This window comes from Macrobrachium nipponense, chromosome 39 (genome assembly GCF_015104395.2).
Source record: "Macrobrachium nipponense isolate FS-2020 chromosome 39, ASM1510439v2, whole genome shotgun sequence".
Lineage (NCBI taxonomy): Eukaryota > Metazoa > Arthropoda > Malacostraca > Decapoda > Palaemonidae > Macrobrachium > Macrobrachium nipponense.
In genome coordinates this window covers 17,168,067-17,189,113 of record NC_061099.1, presented here as the reverse complement: position 1 = coordinate 17,189,113, position 21,047 = coordinate 17,168,067, and the positions used below count along the sequence as shown (strand labels likewise).

General features: G+C 39.7%; 1 protein-coding gene across 1 annotated transcript; it reads right to left on the bottom strand.

The window, feature by feature from the left end:
- Positions 1–256: 256 nt before the first annotated feature.
- Positions 257–21,004, bottom strand: LOC135210155 (organic cation transporter protein-like; the record flags this gene model as incomplete). The annotated part of the gene is given in 9 exon segments (XM_064242978.1): positions 257–2,355; positions 4,561–4,680; positions 6,496–6,560; positions 10,795–10,952; positions 11,177–11,340; positions 11,520–11,664; positions 12,117–12,285; positions 20,600–20,754; positions 20,901–21,004. Coding segments are annotated over 9 exon segments (1,287 nt in total), but the record flags the coding sequence as incomplete, so codon positions are not given.
- Between the last annotated feature and the right edge of the window lie 43 nt (positions 21,005–21,047).

Sequence of the window (21,047 nt, the reverse complement as noted above, 5' to 3'; positions counted from 1 at the left end):
TTGTTAACAAACAGTGCCACAATCACGTAAGCTACTTGCAATTTCTGGGCTCAAGCTGATTTTCATGTGTCATTGTTTCTTTAAGCTACTTCGTGGAAATAAAAGTATAAGCACAATATACTATTCATAAAATCAAATTATAAGAACCATTTGCTGAAATTACACCATGGAATACTTCAAAATAAAACGAGGGAGGGGTAAATGAAACACGTTCAATTTATATTTACAACTAATTTAATAATAAAAGTTGGAAATATACAAAAATTTAGCTGTACTGAAAGTAAATTAAAATGGATTATACAAAAGGAACTGAAAAATTAGTGGCATTCAGAAGATCAAAAATATCAATTTTAAATGATATATGGCCTGTCAAAAATTGCCATTTATTCCCCTTGAATAAAATTTCCCAGTTTTTATGAAAATACGTTGATATATGATTATTTTGCTCCACAGAAGTAGTTTTATTATATTAACTATAGGAATGAGTTGGTATAAATTAGTACATTGATATTCAAAGTAATAAACCACTTTTTTTGCATATTTTGTCCATCTCTATAAAATTAGATGACGTATAATTACAGTGTTGTCAAACTTCTTCCTGTGGAGACTATATATATATTAATTTCTTATTGTAAGGGCACATGCCAGTAATTTATGCTTGCCTTCTGGACGAAACCCCTTTTTTTTTTGTATGTATGTTTATTTTTAAATTGATGTTTGTTACGTAACCCTGTAATTTTGTAATGTGACACTGTGTTATGCAATTACTCCTCCCGAGTTTTCTTCTAGGGTGGAAAGGTGAAGCTCTCTGATTCTAGCATGATCTGACTCCACGAAGGCAAGTAAAAAAAGATATTCTTGTAATCCAGCCACATCACCTCGTGAATCGTCGTCGCCATTGCAGTAACTTCTTCATAAGGATATTCTGAGATCCTGTTTGCCATTTATGTTTTATTTCTATCGAAGTAACGTAACGTTTTGTTAATAATTTTTGCCATAATGTGTTAGTTTTCTTGCTTCTTAACGTAATTTGAATAATTGTTCTGTTCTTTAAATATTAATTATATGTGTTAAACCTTTAAATGCGTCTTTGTGAACCCGTGTGGCATCACCCAAAAAGAATTGGTGCAGGAAATACAGTTGATTGTTTCTCAACTGCACTTTTGTTGAATAAAATGCAAGGTTTCTTGACTGAGTAAGTTAGTAAACTCCTCAGCACTGTAACTTGGTCTCAATCAAAGCTAGTGCAGGAGGGCTTAAGGTTGAATGAAATCGTACCGAATGTGGCCCTAAAATTCAGTTTAGTTTCACCACATGGCCATTCAATCTGAAAATCAACGCATACACACACCCCCACATGGGACCTAGGTGTCATTGAATACGAATAAAAGAAAATTGAGTCAATTGAATTTTCTTAACCACTGTTTCATGTAGGCTACACATTACCTCATCTGGAATAATGACGACGATATGAGCATCCTGGATCTTATATTATATATAACGGCACCAAAAAGTGCATGAGTTAATCTATTATTTACTTGCTTGCATTTCCTTAATATTATTTTAAATATTTTGGCCCTTAAAACGATGGGCCAATATATGGATTTTACTGTATTGCATAATAAATAACTTGATACGCAGGTATTGAACATACGAGACAGCAGTAAATGCAAATGTTATCTTTAAGTACTAATGGATGGATGAGTGTAACCAACAAAGGCTTACGGCAGAGGGTCTGGAGGATAAAAATAGAAAAATAAGTTTTCACATTCATTGTTTGTCTCACTTTAAAAAAATCATGAATTACTTTCATCAGCGAATGCAACTGATTCTCATTGATTGCATTTCCACCACCTTTATCAGTGAATGCAATTGAGTACAACTGATTCTCACTAACTGCAATCTCGCCAGTTTTATGAGTGACTGGAACTGCATAAACTGATTCTCACTGACTGCATTCTCGCCCCAGCTTTTTCAGTTATTACAATTAAATACAATTGATTTTCACTGACCGCATTCTCACCAGCTTTGTCAGTGAATGCAATTAAGTACAACGATTTTAACTGACTGCACTCTCACCAGCTTTATCAGTGGATGCAATTGGATGCATCTGAGTCATCACCGACTGCGTTCTCACTCTCGGATGTTCTACGCAGAAACGAGATCAGAATGCACGTCTGTGTTGTACAGTTCAGCTGCTCGATTCAGTTTGCCGGCTTTCGATCTTTCCTTGACATCCTGTACAGTTTCGCAGAGGTCCAGCCCTTTGGTTTCGGGCAGAAGGCAGACTAACACGCCGCCCATAACGGCACACACCCCGAGGATCATGTTCGGCAGCCACCACACTTGTTGTGCCTGGTGTTTGGAGAAATGAATGAAAACTGTACAATGCCAGTCATGAAGGACGCAAGCACTTGCATTATGCCTGGAAGTTGTGTGTTATTTATACAGGTTTACCAAATAATTTGCGTTTTCTGTGGTTGAATTTAGAGAAGAAGACGAGGAAAAGTTATCATGAGGAAGCAACTGTGTTTTTTTTGTTGAATGTAAAGTATATAGTGTGGATTTATTTTGTAAACAGGTAATATTAGTATTTGTTTGGGAGGGAGTCCTTATCTGTAACCCGATGTGCGTCTTCCAGCGTGGGAGGGCATAAGCCTTTGTTGTTAAATCCCTTAAGAGGTCGATCTGATTCGTAAAGTATATTACAGTATTCCGAGGAGGAGCTGTATTGTGAATATTGATATTGTCAAGGGGACTCATGTGATAGTTATGATTAGCATCGTTTTGGCTGCCACCACACCTGATTTACCACAAAGTGACAGAACACCTAGGCTAGGAAGCAGATGTGATCTGGTATGTTTCCTGTTAGCATAATATGATGCTATGATTCCTGTTAATATTGATTTAATTATTGTGACATATATAGTAGCTAGGTTATTAGTAACATATACAATAGTTAGACATACAGAACTTTATATTATTTTATTTATTTTGTTTAGACCCGTGGGCAGACTGTTGCTGTGGTGTGAATTGAATGTGGCCTACATTATTGGGATACAAAGTAAATACAAATTTATTTGTTTCATGTAATTGTGTTAATATTGCATAAACATTGAAATAATTGGAAATACTATCAGTATTTTGTGGTTTTGTACCGAGAGCTGTTCATTCTATTTTAGCTGGAATCTCTACCTCATCCCTCCCTTCTTCAATACAATAAACGAGGGACTACCTAACTAGGAGTATTCTTGCCCCTTGCCCCAACACTAGCCTAGCCTATAATAAGCAACTATAGTGCATTTACTTTTCCATGATCCCTCGGATGGGACCAGGTAGAAAAGGTAGAGTTGTCATATCTACGGTATGTAAGTCCCATTAAATGCTTCCCGCAGATATAATCCTTCTTGGGAGGATTCGCTTTAGACCTTGGAAGTCGAGGGAAAGGGTTTGCTTTTTCCCTGTTAACTTTTTTTTTTTCATTCCCGATTCAATTTAGCTATTCCTTCTTTCTCTTTCTATAATTATAGATACGCTGAATGGCCTGTTGGCTCTGGTGTTTGGACTTGAGACATAAATTCATAAGTCAATCTATCTATCATGCCCTTAGAAAAATTTTCATCAAAATCATCCAAGTCAGTCACAGGACTCACTTTCCCTTTTCTTTTTTGAAACACTGGAGATTCCTCTATATTTCCCGCCTCTCTTGCTTCGTGTTAAGTCTACGGATAGTCACTGCTGACACTTTTGTTGCTTCAGATGTTCTCTGGATAGCCTTCGAAACATCAGTTACAGGACCTTCATGATGTTTTTATAAAATGGAGTATTTCAGGAAATTATAGACTATTTCCTTGGCCTCGGTGGGTGAAGACGATTACGAGTCACTTGGACTGGGCTGTCCATACTTGTCACAGTGGGTGATCGAGAGCGAGTATCCTTTAATGATATTGGCCATGACCTTTAAAATCCTCTTAAAAATCATAGGACCCCTAAACTCAGATCTGGCATCGCCGGGGAAAAAATATGCCATATCTTTATTTTCATTAATGAAACCGAGATTTTAACGAAGAATATACGAAATAAGATATATTCAAAATATCTGATGCAAACAAAGAACCACATTTCAAGAAATGAAAACTATTTCAATAGACTCCATGAAGCTAATATGATTATCATAACATGAAAATTGGCAACGTATGATATCTGTACAAGCCACACCCTTAGAAAAGTATATGCACTATAGTTATCGCACTTCAAGTTGTGTGATCAATTATTGGAGTTTTTGATTTACAATACCCAAATGAAAAAGCTTCTTTCGTCTACAGGAATGAAATTGAATAAAAATATTTAGGCAGAAGGCTAATCATTGGGACCTATAAGGTCATTCAGCGGTGAAAGGGAAATTGAGAGTGAAAAGCTTTTAAAAGTCCAATTGGAGAAAAACCTCGCGGTTGCACCGTGGAACAATTGGATACATACCACTCTCTATGAAAGGAAAATAATCAAACAGACCAACTAAGAAAAATAAGAAAATTACCATGAACATGATCTCCCACTTACCACAACATCCGTAATGAAAGGAGTTACGAAGAAGCCTAGATGACCTCCAAGAGCACAGCTGCTGCATCCTCTCGATCGAATCACAGTCGGGTATAACTCTGGCGCCCAGACATAACTCATCTTTTGAAAATTAAAAAATATTGGAAAGCCAAATAGAAAATCCTAAGAGACTTCTCACTCATTCTCAGACTTAATATTTTTTTACTTTATTTTTGGCTGATATTAAAGAAATTAACATAAAATATATGATCTTTTGTGTATAGCAATATATATATATATATATATACATATATATATATATATATATATATATATATATATATATTCCCCGATATGTAAAAGGCATCCCACAGAAATACACATATGACAATTATTGACTGAATGGAGCCAAGATGATGAAAAATGTTGAAAAAAGAAGCTTAGAATACTATTATAGTACATACCTACCCAAAGTATTTACCGAAGCTACCCCAAAATAAAAAAAAGACTGGAAAACTTGGACATTTTCAGAGCAAAACTAAAGGCCGTCATACACGCATATGATATCAGCATCGCAAGTAAATCGGTGTGTGTGGATGAGGTCACTGCGCTGCCAAAAGTGGCCAGTCTCGTGATGCGCGATTTCGCCAGCAACCTGATTTTACACCAGATATCGAAGATAGGGATGTGTATGGTATGAGCTCATCGTTCGATATCCTCAGTTGGATAGCAACCCTTGCCGCGTTAACATCTTGCGCTTGGGATGATAACATTCGCTGTTGAGATTTTTGGGCGGATTTCATTTACCTTTATTAGGATCTTCCTTGTCTTTGGAAAGTAAAATTCTAAGAATATTGTGACAAGGGAAGAGGAACGAATGCTTACGTAACCCTACAAGAAAAACTAAGTGGTAAAGACCCTTAGCCACAAGAGAAGTAGTCATTACAATGATACGAAAACAATCGATTCTAGATTAATTAGTCAGTAGACCTAAGTATTGAAGCTGAATAAAAATGTAAATTGTGGATAATTATATAATAATATATATATATACATATAATATATATATATATATATATATATATATATATATATTATATTATATATATAGATATATCTATATATAAATCTAATATATAATGATTAAATAATATAAATAATAATATATATATATATACATATATATATATAAGGGTAGTATAATATACTATATATATATATATCTCTATATATATATATAATTTCTCCACAACTACCATTTTTATTCGGCTTCAATACTTAGGCCTACTGATTTAATGAATCTAGAATTGATTGTGTTGCTATTACTAAAAAGGCATAGGCCATAAAGCAGTTTATTTTATAGAACTACAAATTTCATTCAACTACAATTACTTAGGCCTACTGATTTAATGAAACTGGAATATATGTGTGTGTGTATACGTAAAATTTTCTCCTGGTTCTAACTTTAGTTCATTAAGCAGTGCATCAAGTGATAGCTCATTTCTTTTCGTTATCCAATGTTTAACACATTTCTTCCTTTTCCTCTTCGGTTTACCCTCTGTGTCAGCAAAATAACCCCAAGCAGCAGCTCCCAACGTTAATATATACAACTCCTAGCGAAAAGATGCCACATCTGCTCACAGTGAAGTCTTCGATGAGACTGATGATCATACTGCAGAATAGTGGGTGGGTGACCACAATTTGCTGGCCATCTGAGCTAGGTCGAAATCGCGTCCGGCGATCGTTGCGTGTAAGGCGGCCTTAAGACTTATCAATTAAAAAAACAGTTGCGACAGAAGAATAAGGTATTGAGACAATTAATAAGATAACTGATAAACGCCAGGGGCCACAGGGACCAAATGAGTGATGAGACGATGAGTCTGTAATTACAAATCTGTCTTTTGATTTTATGAATAATCATGAAAAAGGAAAAATGTTCCTCTTAGTATTATTTACCGTGTAGCTTGTGCTGATTAGCTCCATAGCTGCCATAATGAGAATCCAACGAAGCCACCACACATCTACAAAGAGGGTAAAGCAAAAGTGATGTAAACCTATGAGGTCGTTCAACAATGAAAGGGAAACTAAGCAAAGTTTGAAAGGTGTAACAGGAGGAAAACCTCGAAGCAGTTGCACTGCGAAGAGTGGTTAGGAAGGAGGTGGTGGATAGCAAGATAAAAGAAAGAGAAAATGACAAAGTAGGTATAGTTAAAGGAATGAAAAGGGGATGAAGCTAGAGCCGAGGGGACACTGCAACGAACTTACGCAATGCCTGCAGTGCACCGCATGAGGTGTACTGACAGAGTGGAGGAGTGATAATGGTAGTTACATTTGACAACGTTTTTGAGGGTTGCGTGAGAGAGAGAGAGAGAGAGTAAGAGCGTCGTTGGGTTGGGAGTTTAGATATTTTCGTGTTTGACCGTGTTTCGTGTTGCTGTTTACACGGTCTAGGTATATCAGGTCTGCCGAGTTGTTAACCAAAATAAGAGCGCTCTGCGCATGACGTCACTTGAAAGAACAAGTGTTGACATATTTCCCATGTTGTTGGCAGTTTCTTTTTATGTTCCTTATTTTTTTTCACAAATAAGGGTAGTTAAACGTCAAATTCCTTAAAACCCACATCAGAAATTTACTCAGTAGAAACATATTTCATGAAATAAGTCAAGAAAAAAAATTTTAATCAATTTTTTTTTCATTGCACGATTTACTCTATTTTTTTTTCATCTCTATATTCTTGTTTAGGTATCTCATCCTAAAACACAAAATTTAGCCAAAAATTAAATTACTTCACTGGGAAGATCAACACCAGTTTATTTAAATTCATAGGCAAGCATTCTTATACGTGAATGGATTTGGATATCTCTCTCATAAAGTTTAATTGTAAAAAAAAAATCAGATGCCATATAAAGATGACTCTTGTTAATTTTATTGATCCAGAACATTTAGTCACTTTGAGTATCAGTCATCTTTTGAAACTAAAATGAAAAATGAAAAAAATAAAATAAAAAAATAAATGAAAATGAATAATATAAATAAAAATAAATAAAAAAACAAAAATAAATAAATAAAGAAAAATAAATAAATAAATAAAAATAAATGAATAAATAAAAATAAATGAGGATAGCGCATTGAACTTTTTTTTTTCTTTTTAACTATAGCCACCTACGTATATAATATATATATATATATATATATATATATATATATATATATATATATATATATATACACACTATATCGCAAAGATATTATGGCCATATCCTCTGGAGTGTTGTCTGTATTCTTGTTCTCAAATTCTACTAGATCCAAGTCTGTATTTTATATGTTGCTGGTTATGCAAATTTCTAACGCAAGTTAACGCTCGTTATAGGATTTGGCTTTGTTTGATGCATCTCATCGACACCAAATCAGCTGATAAGCAATCGTTATTTTCATTATTTTTATTTACGTTTGTTTTATCGCTGATTAGTGCAACGTTCTTACCGAGAAGCATCTTTCTAATTCTATATTTATAGTTAACAACACCAGGGTAGTCATGTAATCCACTCATCTGTCTGCAACACCCAAAAAACGTTTTCTAGTGGGTCCTGATTCAATTTTCATGTTAGTATATATTCTACATTATTATTTTTTATTAACACTCATATAGACCCACTCACGAGTGACACGATACAGATCACGCCCTTTTGAAAATTGTACGAAGTGCTTGATCTTGCGTTGCATACTCTCATTTTTGTCATTACATTGATAGTTTTACATAGAAGAGTTTTCTGGTTGTCTAAGTCAGTTCCATGGGCATTCTTGACTTTACATCTCCAATCATGCATGATGAATTTATGAGATCAAACTGATCATTTATATAAATATTCAATAGACTTGGCATATTTTAAACGCTGAAGTTAAGTTTTTTCAAGTTTATACGAATTCCACTAATCTTATGATCTAGACCATATGCTGTGCATGTCTTCATGTCTTACTTAACGTTTCCATCATACAAGAATCAGAATTAAATCAAGCGTTCAATCCTCCAAACAAAGGCCCTTAGTTATAAAATTATTTCTCGTCAGTTTTATCATTTGTGGGACATCGGCAAATTAGAGTATTTCCCTATCGTGACGTGGATTATTTTTTTGTATTGCAACTTGCGTTAATTTCACTGGGTCTATCCCAAAAGCCTTCCATAATTTATGATTGCTCGGCACTAGATCAAGAACATATGCAATTACAGGGTAGCCTCCTCTCCACTTTCACAGTCATTCCTATCACCATCTCATGAACACAATTTATCAAAATCAGAAAAGACGAGTTGTCTCCATTCAGTGGTCAGACCATTCAGCATGATAACCTGAACTTTTCAATAAGGTTTATTTAATCTATATGTTCTTTTATCATGATTCCAGTACTTTGCGATGTTCGCTTCATCAAAAGATATTACGGCTAGCCTTTCCTCTACAGTAAAAGCTTCAGCTTTCTTTTCATCAATGACAAAAATGAGGCCTAATATACCTGGCTCACAAGGAAAACTTCTATAGGAGTCTTTCGCGTGACACTCATGCACCCTACTGCGAGCCAGGTAGCCTGCGCGTCGTCAGACCTAATATACCTAGACCGTGGCTGTATGATAGTATGTAATATTTTTCTGCGGAGTGTGAGTGAGCGAGAGAGAGAGAAATTGCAATTTGTGGGTGGATTGGATAATAAGGAGTGGTTTGATGGCGGGCGTAAGCGTCTGGCTTGTCTGTTGGAGAAGTCACCAAGTATATCAATCCGGGAGTCTGTTACGAGAGTCGCAAGGAGTCAGTAAGCAGGAAAAGACGGTCAGTCAGAAGTAGCCAGTGTTATTTGGTGTTTTCTTTATTGATATTAATGTTGTATGGTTGTTGTGCGTGCGTCTGTCTGGTGGTTGTTGAGCTGAAGAGGTTTGTTGTACTTGATTTTGCATTTTGGTGGTTTCGTGAGTTGTCTGTTGGAGACAGTGTTGGTCGTTGTGGTTTGTTGTGCTGGGTTTGAGTTGTATGATTTGTCATGTAGTTTTCGAGCTGTTGGAATTTGTTTACACAGTGTTTGGGGTGTTGTTTTTTTAGTTGTTTTATGGTTTTGGTGCTTGTCTGTCTTGGGTAGTGAAATTCAGCAGTTGTTGTGTCATGACGACTAGCCCATATCCAGTGGACGGCACAGCGTCCAGCCCTGAGTATCTAGAGTCTGAGGTGAGTACATGTGTTTGTGTTTTGTGTGTTCTGTATTTCAGTAAGCCAATTGTCCTGCTTGTATTTAGTAACGTTGTAGAGGAAAGTGTGGCAGGGGAAAGTTCGATAGTCGGTACAACTAAAGTAACTCTGGGGAGATCTGCTTGCTTGTGATCCCGCCACAACAGCAATAAACCCCCCACAGTGAGGATACATCTATAATTAATAGTAACATAGAAATTCACTGTCTCAAAGTAATGAAAGTACATGCATTCTTCATTATAATAAACATAAGGATATGATGCCATGTGATTCACAATATGAAATGCCTTCATCACCTCTTTTCATCATAAATACCCTTAGATCGGAAATTTCACGGCCAGCAAACACCGAATGAGTCAGCTTTCTCTCAGCACACGTAACATGGATACTGGTTTTCATTCAATCACTTGTAAGGAAGATGGTAAAGGTATTTCTATTAATTTATGCCTCTGAATCATATAAACATTATTACAAAATATGCTCTTCATAAAGTAAAATGGCTGCACCCAGTTTAGAATTAAATTACAGAACAGGCTAGAAAAAACTTGCCATGGCAACATTCTATATTACAACTCTTATAAACCGTTCCTCTTACACTGAATGCGTTTCTACTTTCCTTAAAGATACTGAAAGACCATTTTGCTGCCTGATTCAGCAAAAATACAAACAGGCAGCAGGGGCAGGTATATGCAAGTGTGAAATTCTTTAAAAGGCAACCAAAAATCATTAGGCATCAAGTGTTCAGAGATTTTACAGCGATCTTAATTTCACTTTCCGTTCCATGTTATGACTGACACACTTCATTTTATTTTAAATATATTTTACCCGTTACGCTCAGTAAGGCTGAGGAGGGAACTGATAAAATAGGTAAAAGTTTCTCAGTAAGCTCAGGAGGGAACTGATAAAAGGGGTGAAAGTTTCTTAGTAAAAAAAGATGAAGAAAGATAACACACACACTCAAAATAACACTAATAGAAACACATATACCTTGTCACTTGTCAGTGTTTGAATTGTATTGTTTACTTGCCTTCAGTAACAGCCAGAACCAAGAAGCTGCAGAGGCCTGCAGAGAAGAACGTGAACGCCATGACAGGAACTCGACTGAACCTCTTAGAGAAAATGATTCCTACAATTGCAGGAAGCAACTCCATCAATCCAGTGAGGGCGACATAAACAAATGGGTTACTGCAAGAGGATATCGCTACAATTAGCTATAAAGTGGGAAAATGAGCTATAGACTCACTTGAGGTATTCTGAAGATGAACCTGATTAGTAAGGAACAAGTCCACAGGAGCCACTAACTTGAAATTTAACTTTCCAAAGACCATTATGTTTAATCAAAAGAAGAAACAGAAGGTAATAGGAAATAGAAATAAGAGATGATATTGCATACCGTTTGGAAGACTTACCCTCCAAAGTTGTTGACATTCAGAGGTATTCCCAAGTAGACGACGGCCATCAAAAACCACGTCATAGGAGTAACCAGTGTTATGACAGCCATTGGCAAGTTGCTGAACACTAGCTCTAGCGTGCTCGTACACGACGTCTCAGTTTTCAAGTAGGTTTTCCCCTCCTGGTGATGTACAAAATACCAATAGGAACTTTTACTTTGCACAGCCCAATTCATATTTGGTACATAAGAGACAAACGCAAGCATTCTCTCGTATATTTATCCAACGGTCTAGAAAACGATTCATACTTTATATCACTTGGTACAAACAGCAAACCCTCTTGAATCAACAAGTAACTTACATCAGCCAGTTTAAACAAAATTTGGTGAAGATCTGAGGCTGCTGGAAGCGTAGCTTTATTGTAATCGGCAGCTCTCCTTAAAACTTCCTTTGCCTCGTCCAAGTAACCATTTTGTGCGAGCCATCTGGGAGATTCATCGACAGCCCTGGTTTTTAGGCAAAACTTAAATTTTCACATCTGACTGATTATCCAAATTTTGTCTGCACCTCGTTAACAACCAACAGAATTAAGGCAAAAATCTTAAGTAATATCATATATCATATATATAGCATAATTGCCAAAAACAATAACCTGTAAATCCTCCTCTGAGATATGAAGGAAGGAACATCATCAACTAAGTAACCCCCAAAAAGGACATGGGCTTCTATTGAATCATCTTAAACTCTGGTTCAACAGTAATTCTATAACTTCGTAATATCTAAAGAAAATATAATTTCTATTTTAATACAAAATAAGTGATATTTTTAATAAAGTATATTGAGCTCACTGCACAATCATTCCATGTCATAATCATTTGCGTGGAAACACCATCACCATTACCAAGGACATCTTGTATACTGAAGCTGTTGCAACGTCACTCATCAGTCCTAGACTCACCAACTGACTGTCAATAACAAGAAGGCAAAAACAGAAGAAGTGAGATGGAGCGTCCTCCAGTCTCTCAAGAAGTAGCCAAGAGCCGCGAAGACCATGACCCCAATGCTATACGGGGCTCCGAGTATCATTCCTATCACTGTTCGCTGTGATGTGGGCGTGATCTCCATGACTGCGTTGGCAAAGGAATAAGAGCAAATCGGTTTAGAGGAGGGAGCAAAATCAAGACTATTTTCTGTAAAATTTGACAGTGAGAAAAATGCACAAATGCAAGTTCGAATGAACAGTAACAAAAAATGGGCAAATTTTACCCTAATCTGAATCTACAATATCAAACCTCATTCACCAACTGTACTAATGTTACATGCCTAAATAAACACAGGAACTTTCGAATGCACAGTAATTGAAATGCCAACTTCTTCAATTAAACTGACTCTACAATCGAATACCTATTCACCGGTTGTATCAATGTTATGCACACAAGAATGGATAGGACAAGTATAGTTATCTCTAAAATAACGAAACTATTCTCCGCTTCTCTTGAAATATATTTTAAAATCCTACAATACAGTAATGATGTTTATACCAGCACTCTAAAAGGTAAAGAACTGGAAAAGTATTATATCATATTGCTTATCTTCGTCCATGGGATAGGAAAATTAACTTATAAAAAAATAAAGCACGAAAAAGTATAAGAACAGCGGAATGGGACGAGACAAAAATTAAATGTTTAGGAGACATCGTAAGAGAGAAGTCAAAGGTGCATGATCGTAGCGACAAATTGCAACTTAATAATGGGCACAGAATGGACAACATTTCTCGCCCTCAGAGTAGAGATTGAAAAAGGCAAATATGAATAGCTTTAGTTTAACTTGCTGGTATCTAAATAAAATTTTGTCTAACTGATAATGATGAAAAAATATTTCCAAGATAAATACATCTTAACTGTGGCAGGGATCCTACACAGCAATACGCAAATGAATCGTAAGAAATGTTGCAAGGATATAACTGTATATATCTCAAACAAAAGAGAAAGTGACATTTATCCTCTCAAGGACTAAGTATGAAGTTTTCATAATAAAACTAACATTGTAATACTTACCTGAACTAGCCCTAATCCCATTAGCCGGAACAGCTCTCAATTACCAATTCCACTATTGGGAATTTTAACAGCCAGCATTACCAAACCTACCTTCCTCAATTGCTTTATTTAAGTTCAAATTGATGTGGGGAAAGGAGGGTGGGAATCATTCAGGTGTTCAGGTAAGTATTACAATATTCGTTCTATTATAAAAACTCCATATTGCAATAAACTCCCTGAACACTTGAACTAGCCTGATTAACAACTTTTAGGGGAGGAGGGATCAATTCTATTGTCCGTTTCTTTATCGAACGTAGAGATGGTAACTCACTCATCTACTCTACATAGTACCATTGTTTAGTTGTACACTCACTATCTGTTACTCCTTTCGGTGAAGAGACATGCTGGAGAGTACTTTGGTCATCAGTCTGGTCAGTACTGTTAAAGTCTACCACCTTCCAAAGCTCTCAGATGTGAAGGAGTACGATGAGCCTCCCATGTGGCTATTCATAGCCTCTCATGTATGGAGAAGCAAGTAGCAGTGTGCAGAGCCGTTGTCCCCTCCTGTTAACCCATCTACCCTGCTGAGAAGGGCCTACGACCAGACACTGATGAGGTATCTCCGCTTCGATGTAAGGGCCTAGTCTACGAGAGCACCCCCTCGGACTCTCGTAGGGAGACTAACTACTTAGAAATGTACCAAACTACGTTTATCTGACTATACTATCCTTGTTGCCTAAGCTTCTAGAGACCAAAGGAGTTCCCTATCTTGCTAACGTCAGAACCTTAAAACTAACCGAATATCACCTTAGCAAACCTAACCTAGATAATAGAATTCGCCGCTATTCACAGACAAAGGGATTAGCATTCCGGCGAAGTGAATTGAACGTCTCTTAAATAGAAAAAAGTAAACACAAGAAGCCGCCTCCAGAATGGAAGACACTGAATAATTCCTTAGAAAGGAAGATGAAGTGGCCATACCCCAAATACTGTGAGCTTGGGGTAGTATTGGGCTTGAAGATACTGAAGACAATGCCGATGAAGCCTGAGATATTACCTCCCTCAGGAAGTAGCTAATTGCATTCTTTGAAAGCAGACGGGAAGGATTCCGTGGAGAGACAAATAGTGTACAAGGGAGAGGACAAAGTTTCTCACCTTAGACCAATATACTTTTAGTGCTCACACTGGACACAGCGACATCTCTGCTGGATCTCCGTTAACAAACTCTCGTAGGGCAAGGACCCTGAATGAACGTGGAAGAGGGTTAACCTCCGACTCCATTTACGCCACAAATTCCAGTAGAAAAGTAGAGTACATATCCTCTCCCTTGTAAGAGACAAACCTAGACACTGATTGGAGCTCACCCACCCTTTCAGCTGTAGCTAGCGCCGTAAGAAAAAGCCCCTTTTTCGTTAATTGTCTCAATGACTGAGCTTCGATTGGTTCAAAAGTTGGGGGCACAAAAAACCAAGTACTTCCGACAAATCCCATGGAGGGACCCAAGTTGGCAGTACCGGTCGTTCAATCTTAAAAGACCTTAGTAAATCATGTATACTCTTACTACTCGAGATCTCAGGGAGAAGAAATCTAAATGTATTGCTGAGCACTGAGTGGTATCCCGCCATAGCTGAATACGAAAGCCATTTGACTTTCCTGAGAAATAAACGGAAATCAGCTATCTTAGCTATTGACTGTCTAGAGGTGGAATGGCCCTCTTTCCGACACCAGCTCCTATATGTCGTCCATCTCTCTAAGCCACAGCGTTAAAGTCTGGCTTGTCTAGCTGCTCAATTGACAGTCGCCATGCAGCTAGGTTCAGCACACAAGGGTTCTGATGGTGGTGGTGAAAATGAGATTGTTTGAGAAGATCTTTCCGTATAAAAATGTCATTGGAACTTCTGTAAGGAGTTCTAAGAGTTTTGGAAACCACTGGCATTGGGGCCAACAAGGAGCTATCAGCGTCATACACACCTTGACGGTCTCCCTCAGTTTCTTGATTACCTGATGGATGAGGCCGAAAGGAGGAAAGGCATACACCTGCATGTGATTCCAACTTTGTAGCATCGCATCGGTGCCTATCGACACGGGACCCACTACTAGAGAGAAATATACTGGAAGACGTTGGTTTAGTCTTGTCGCGAATAAATCCACAGTTGCTGGCCACTTCCAGAGGACCTAATGTATACATCCTGAGCCAACATCCATTCTCCTCCTAGTACCTGATGCGAGCGACTTAATGAGTCGGCAAGTAACATGAGACTCCTAGATATGAATTGGGGGAGAAGAGACACTGTTCTTCGCACCATCTCAGGACCTTTTGAACTACTGTACCGAGTTCTGTTGATCTTGTTCCCCAGAGTTCTTCAGATACAAAACCTCTGTTACATTGACGCAAAACAGCAGTAATACTTTGTTGTCCTAGGCTTGAAAAACACCTGAGTGCTTCTTCTATAGCCCTAAGTTCCCAAAGATTTATTAACTCCTCTCGTTCCCGATCCCTCCAAAGGCCCGAAGCCTGAGTTTCCTCCAAGGTTGCTCCCAACTATGATCTGAGGCACCTGTGTACAGATGGACATCGGAAAGGAGTCTATAGGCCTTCTGGGGATCAGATGCACTTCTGACCACCACCACAGAAGATCCGACAGGCAAGAATCGCTCCAGACTATAACAGCGTTCTTGTTGCAGAAGTCCCAGCAATTCCTGAGACATACCTAAAGAGAACGCATCCGGAGACGAAACCCTGGTACTAGAAGGGAGAGAGAAGACATCCTCCCTAAGAGACTTCTGCAAGCTGATACCGGTTGCTCCCGTTGGACATAAATGCCTCTACTTGCTGGAGGACCACCTAGATTCTCTCCGGGGTTGGGAAAACCCTCAAAAGAAGAGAGAGAATCCTTATCCCCAAATAGGTCATAGATTGAGTTGGAATCAGTTGGCGAAGTTTAAACGAATTCCTAGAATCTTGCACAGATTCAATAGAAAGTCCCTCGCCCTTAAAATCTCCTCTAGGGAGGGGGCAAGAATTAACCAATCGTCTAGGTACCTTAACATTCTGTACCCCCAACCATGCATAATTGCCAACACTGGAAACATGACCGTCGTAAACACTTGTGGCGAAGTGGTCTGCCCGAAGGGGAGAACTTTGAACTGGAAGGTGCTGGAGGAGGAGACAAACCTGAGGTACCTCCAAGATTTCGGATGAATTGGGATCTGGAAGTATGCATCCTTTAGGTCCGCTGATACCATCCAATCCCCCCTCTTGACTAATCACAGCACCGACTGTGAAGTCTCCATATGAAACTTTGTTGAAACTACCAAATTGTTAAGGCCCGAAAGGTCTATAATTAGCCTCCAAAGACCTCCGAATTTTGATGCGACGAAGATTCTGCTGTAAAACCCAGGAGAGGGAGGGGCTGTTTCTAGCGCCCCCTTCTCCAAAAGGGCCTGAATCTCCCTCACCAGAGCTATCTCCCGATGGAGGTCTGGGAATAACTCCGAAGGTTGACGGGCGAGGATGACAAAAGGAGGAAGGGAGTGAAAAGGGATCCGATAACCCATCCTCAGAACTTTCACCACCCAATCCTCTGCTCCCCACTCCTTCCATACTTGCCAGAAAGGGGCTAGATAGCCTCCCACCTGGATAGACCAGGGACATATCTCCTACTTGGTAAAATCCTGGGACGATGAAGGCTTAGAAGGAGACGAAGGACCTGACAAAGCCCTATTTGCAAAGTGCACCTTCTTAGGGGTTCTAGGGGGAGACTCAGAAGCTCTTCTCTTAGATGGGGAAGACTTAAGAGCTCCTCCTGGTGAATGAGAACCCTGGGCTGCTACCCTAATCATTGCCTGTTGAGATTCAACCGCCGAGTTGGAAGCGACAAAATTCGTCATACTGGCCACGTCCCCCTCCTTAAACAAAGAATTAGCTAAAGCTAAAGGTGTTCTTAGTAGTACCCTCTTGTGCACATCCGGATAATGAGGGAAAGGTGACTCAGATAGAAACTACTCCTCTCTTGATCACAAACATTGTAGACGAAGCCAGAATGTTTGCCTGGTGTGCCAAATCCATCGAGACAGAACTTATTAAACTGTCAAAGAGCCCCGGATCCAAAGGGACATAGCCATCATTCTTCAAGAAACCCATCAAACCTGATAACATCCAAAGTGTGTGTGAAAGCACCTTAGTCTGATTATGCAGTACATCCCCTAAAGCACCTGCTTCCCTTAGCAAAATCCATATGACCCTAGTGGACGCTGGAGACCCAGACAGATTGCCTCAACAGATTCGTTTAGAGGCAACCTGACCCCAGCCGAAGGGTTACCTTGAACTGCATAAATCTCCTTACGTGGGGAGAGGAAAGAAATGTCCTGTCTATTAGAAGTTACCACTGCAGCTAGCCGTCTGTCTGCCTCCTGCAAAGCCTGCTTGACCCAGTCGAACAAAACCAACCCACTAGATAGAGGAGCAGGAGCTGGTTTAGTGGCATAGAAAGCCTCAAATAAGGACTGGCTTGATGAATGTGGTTGGTCCGGAGCCCTCGCTTGTGGATACAAGGCAGTAACATACTCCAGCATACGTTTATAATTGTTACTGTTGGCAAGAGGACATCCCAAGTCCACCGGAATCTCTTGAACCTGAGGATGAGAATCCTCTTCCACAACGTCCAAACAGTCTAAGGCATAAGGAGGAGGAGGGGGAGCAGAACGAAGACCCTCCAACGATGAAGCATCTGCCAGATTGTTACCAAAACCTGCCTGCTGAAAATCCACGTTAAACAGAGTGCCTTCCGCTGAGTCCAAAACATTATTACCACCGGGAAGAGAGGGAGGGACCGGGAAGTCCAGAGCCGAAACCACCTTGTTACGTTTGGAAAAACTAGTGTAAGGTACCGAACTTACAATGTTAAATCTTGTGGAAGGGAGCACAAACAGAACCGCTTGTAGAGGAACAGGAATACGAGGAGGAAGAAGGGAGAATGAAGGAGGTAGAAGATACTTCAGGAGGGTCCACAGCAGAAATTACAGATGACAGCTGCGAGCCGCTCGGACGGGGTACCTCCCGACCAGACGAGACAGCTGCATGCAGGCCAGGACTAGGGGTTACCTGCAACCCCTGTGAAACACCTGATACTACCTAAGCCGCATCTTGATGGGGAAGAGAGGAGTTGCGAATGAACCATATGTTAGATCCTGGAACTCCTGCTATGAAGTTCTGTCAGAACTGTGTTTTTCCCTGACCAGAGGTCCCTCCTACCAAAGAAGACTGTACAGAGGGAGTAAAGGAGAGAGACGAAGGAATAGTCGAAGCCGAAGGGGTTAACTGAGAAGGAAGGCCGAAAGTTGAAGAGGGAGGGAAAGAGGAAGGTACATTAGCCGCAGGAAAAACTGGGGAGGAAGAGGTGACTCCCTCTTCCTCCCCAGGTGACCCCTAATTCCGGCCCACGCGAAGCTATCTCGTCTGGTTGGGAGGTACCCTATCCAAGCGGCTTGCAGCTGTCATCTCCTGTAATTTCTGCTGCAGACCCTCCTGGAGTATCTTCTACCTCCTTCATTCTCCCTTCTTCCTCCTCGTATTCCTGTTCCCCTACAAGCGGTTCCGTTTGCGCTCCCTTCCCCAAGATTTAATGTAAGTTCGGTACCTTACACTAGTTTTCCCAACCGTAACAAAGTGGTTTCAGCTCTGGACTTCCCGCTCCCTCCCTCCCTCTCTACGAAAAGAGTAGCAGAAAGTGTGGGAGTGGAAGTTAAAGTGGCAGATAACCCGGAGGAAGAGGAAGAATCTCTAGAACTAAGTGACAAAGAGTACACTGAGTACGCCCCTCCCTGATAATCTAGAAGCATATCCCTCGTGAATTCTGGACATTCTTGCATCACATAGTCTCTAATGTTAGAGATACCGTTCATAAGAACCTTTCACCAAAACTCTATATCCTTTAGAGACCCAAAAGATCCTCATTCTCTTCTGCCAACTCTACATGACTACTGTGTGAACCTCTTATTGAACCCGAAAGGGGGGTTCCAGGATCCACCCTACCAGATGAAGGAGTAGGAAAAACAGATACTGGGGGGACTGAAGTAGGATTTTTGTAGACAGACGAAAGATAGTCAAGAGTTAAGGGAACAGAAAACTGCACTGTTGGAACTGTACCCTTGACTTGTGCCTTTGAACCAGACCTAAACAGAAGCGATAATGGCAAAACTTTGCCGTAACGCTGGTTCCAAACGAGCTGAAATTAGGAGCCCGTACAGGAGAATGACTGCACACTTCCTAACTTCTCCTCACTATCTAACTCAGTCCTAAATGTCTTTGTCACACCTATATCCTGATCCTGATTAACATTGTCAATATTAAGGTTATCATCAATACTACGAGGGGGTTGGAGGGGAGGATCCTCCACTGCCTGCTCTGCACCGAGGGGGCCAGCAGAACCTACCCACTCAAAGGCTTGTGGTTCTGAACAGGCAGAGGAGCTGAAAAAGAATTAAGCTTGAGACATCCTAACACTACTGCTCCATCTATCTGAAAATTGTTGGAAAAGACTAGTTATTAGACTTGTCATGCTACTTGCAATCATATCCTCTATCTGTTTGACTACCTCTAAATTTGCTAAACCTTTAGCTTGCTCTGTAGAAGGAGCCTGTGATCATACAGGTAGCGAGGAATCTACCTTGCTTTTGCCTCCCTTACTATGACAGATGTAGTCCTCCATCTCTTCAGTTGTCCAGTTTGAACATTCATCGCACCAAGTCTGCAGGTCACATATGATTTTCCTACATACCTGAAGATTGAATGTCTATCGTGTCTCAAGGTACTCCTACGTCTCTTGCGGGAAGAGCAGGAGCGATGTGTGCTGGTATCTGTTAACATAGGGGCGATCAGGGATGACGTCGAAGTTGACGGCGCTAACGTAAAGGGTGGAAGAGAAGACTTTTCCATTGTAGAAACTCTGCAGCCAAGCCGAAGTCATAAACCCAGAAGAAAACTCAGCAAAATTTAGTCAAGATCTTCACCAGGATCCAAAATACGAGAAAGTCGGGCAAAGGATTAAACCTCGCACTGCAGAAGGTCAACAACCTTCCTGTGGTGCGAACAGAAAGAAACTGAGGAAGGTAGTGGTGATGGCACACACCTGCATCAGCATTGCCAACAATCAGTGATGGTAACTCAAGGGAAGAGATTTTACATGCAGCATTGGTAACGCTGGCTGTTAAAATTCCCAATAGTGGGATTGTATTGTGAGCTGTTCAGGCTAATGGGATTGTGGCTAGTTCAGGTGTTCAGGGAGTGTATTGCAATATAACATAGTACCACAAGGTCTGCCTCAGGTCAAATCTACTCATATTGTTATTTCAAGAACCCACAGATAGTATTAGAGCAAAAGTGTGTCAAATCTGGGCACATTACCTAAGTTGTAAGTAGGGTACAAGATACTCGAGGTAGTTAGGCCCATCACGAGTCTACACATGAGGACGATGGAGTAAAATGGAGCCAGGCCGATCCCGAGGACCGAGGCCAGCAAGATGAGTGAGCCATATCGTACTGCAGCGCGACGACCTAATCTACGAAAAAATAATAAAAGTAATCATTAAACACTTTTAAATCACCAAATCATAGACTTTGTCTCCAGCCTTAAAAATAGTACATGGAACTGAACAACATAGTACACATTGTGGTGTGCAAACTGAACCGTGCTAAAACCACCGACCTGTCACCCATGGCGCCTCCAACTACGTCCCCGATCATGGAGCCGAAACTGAAGACCATTTGGTAGAGAGATGACAGCCAGGCATTCTCACAAATCAGTCCCCACTTGGAAGAGAGGATTCATTGTTAGATTTAATAAGGGATTTTA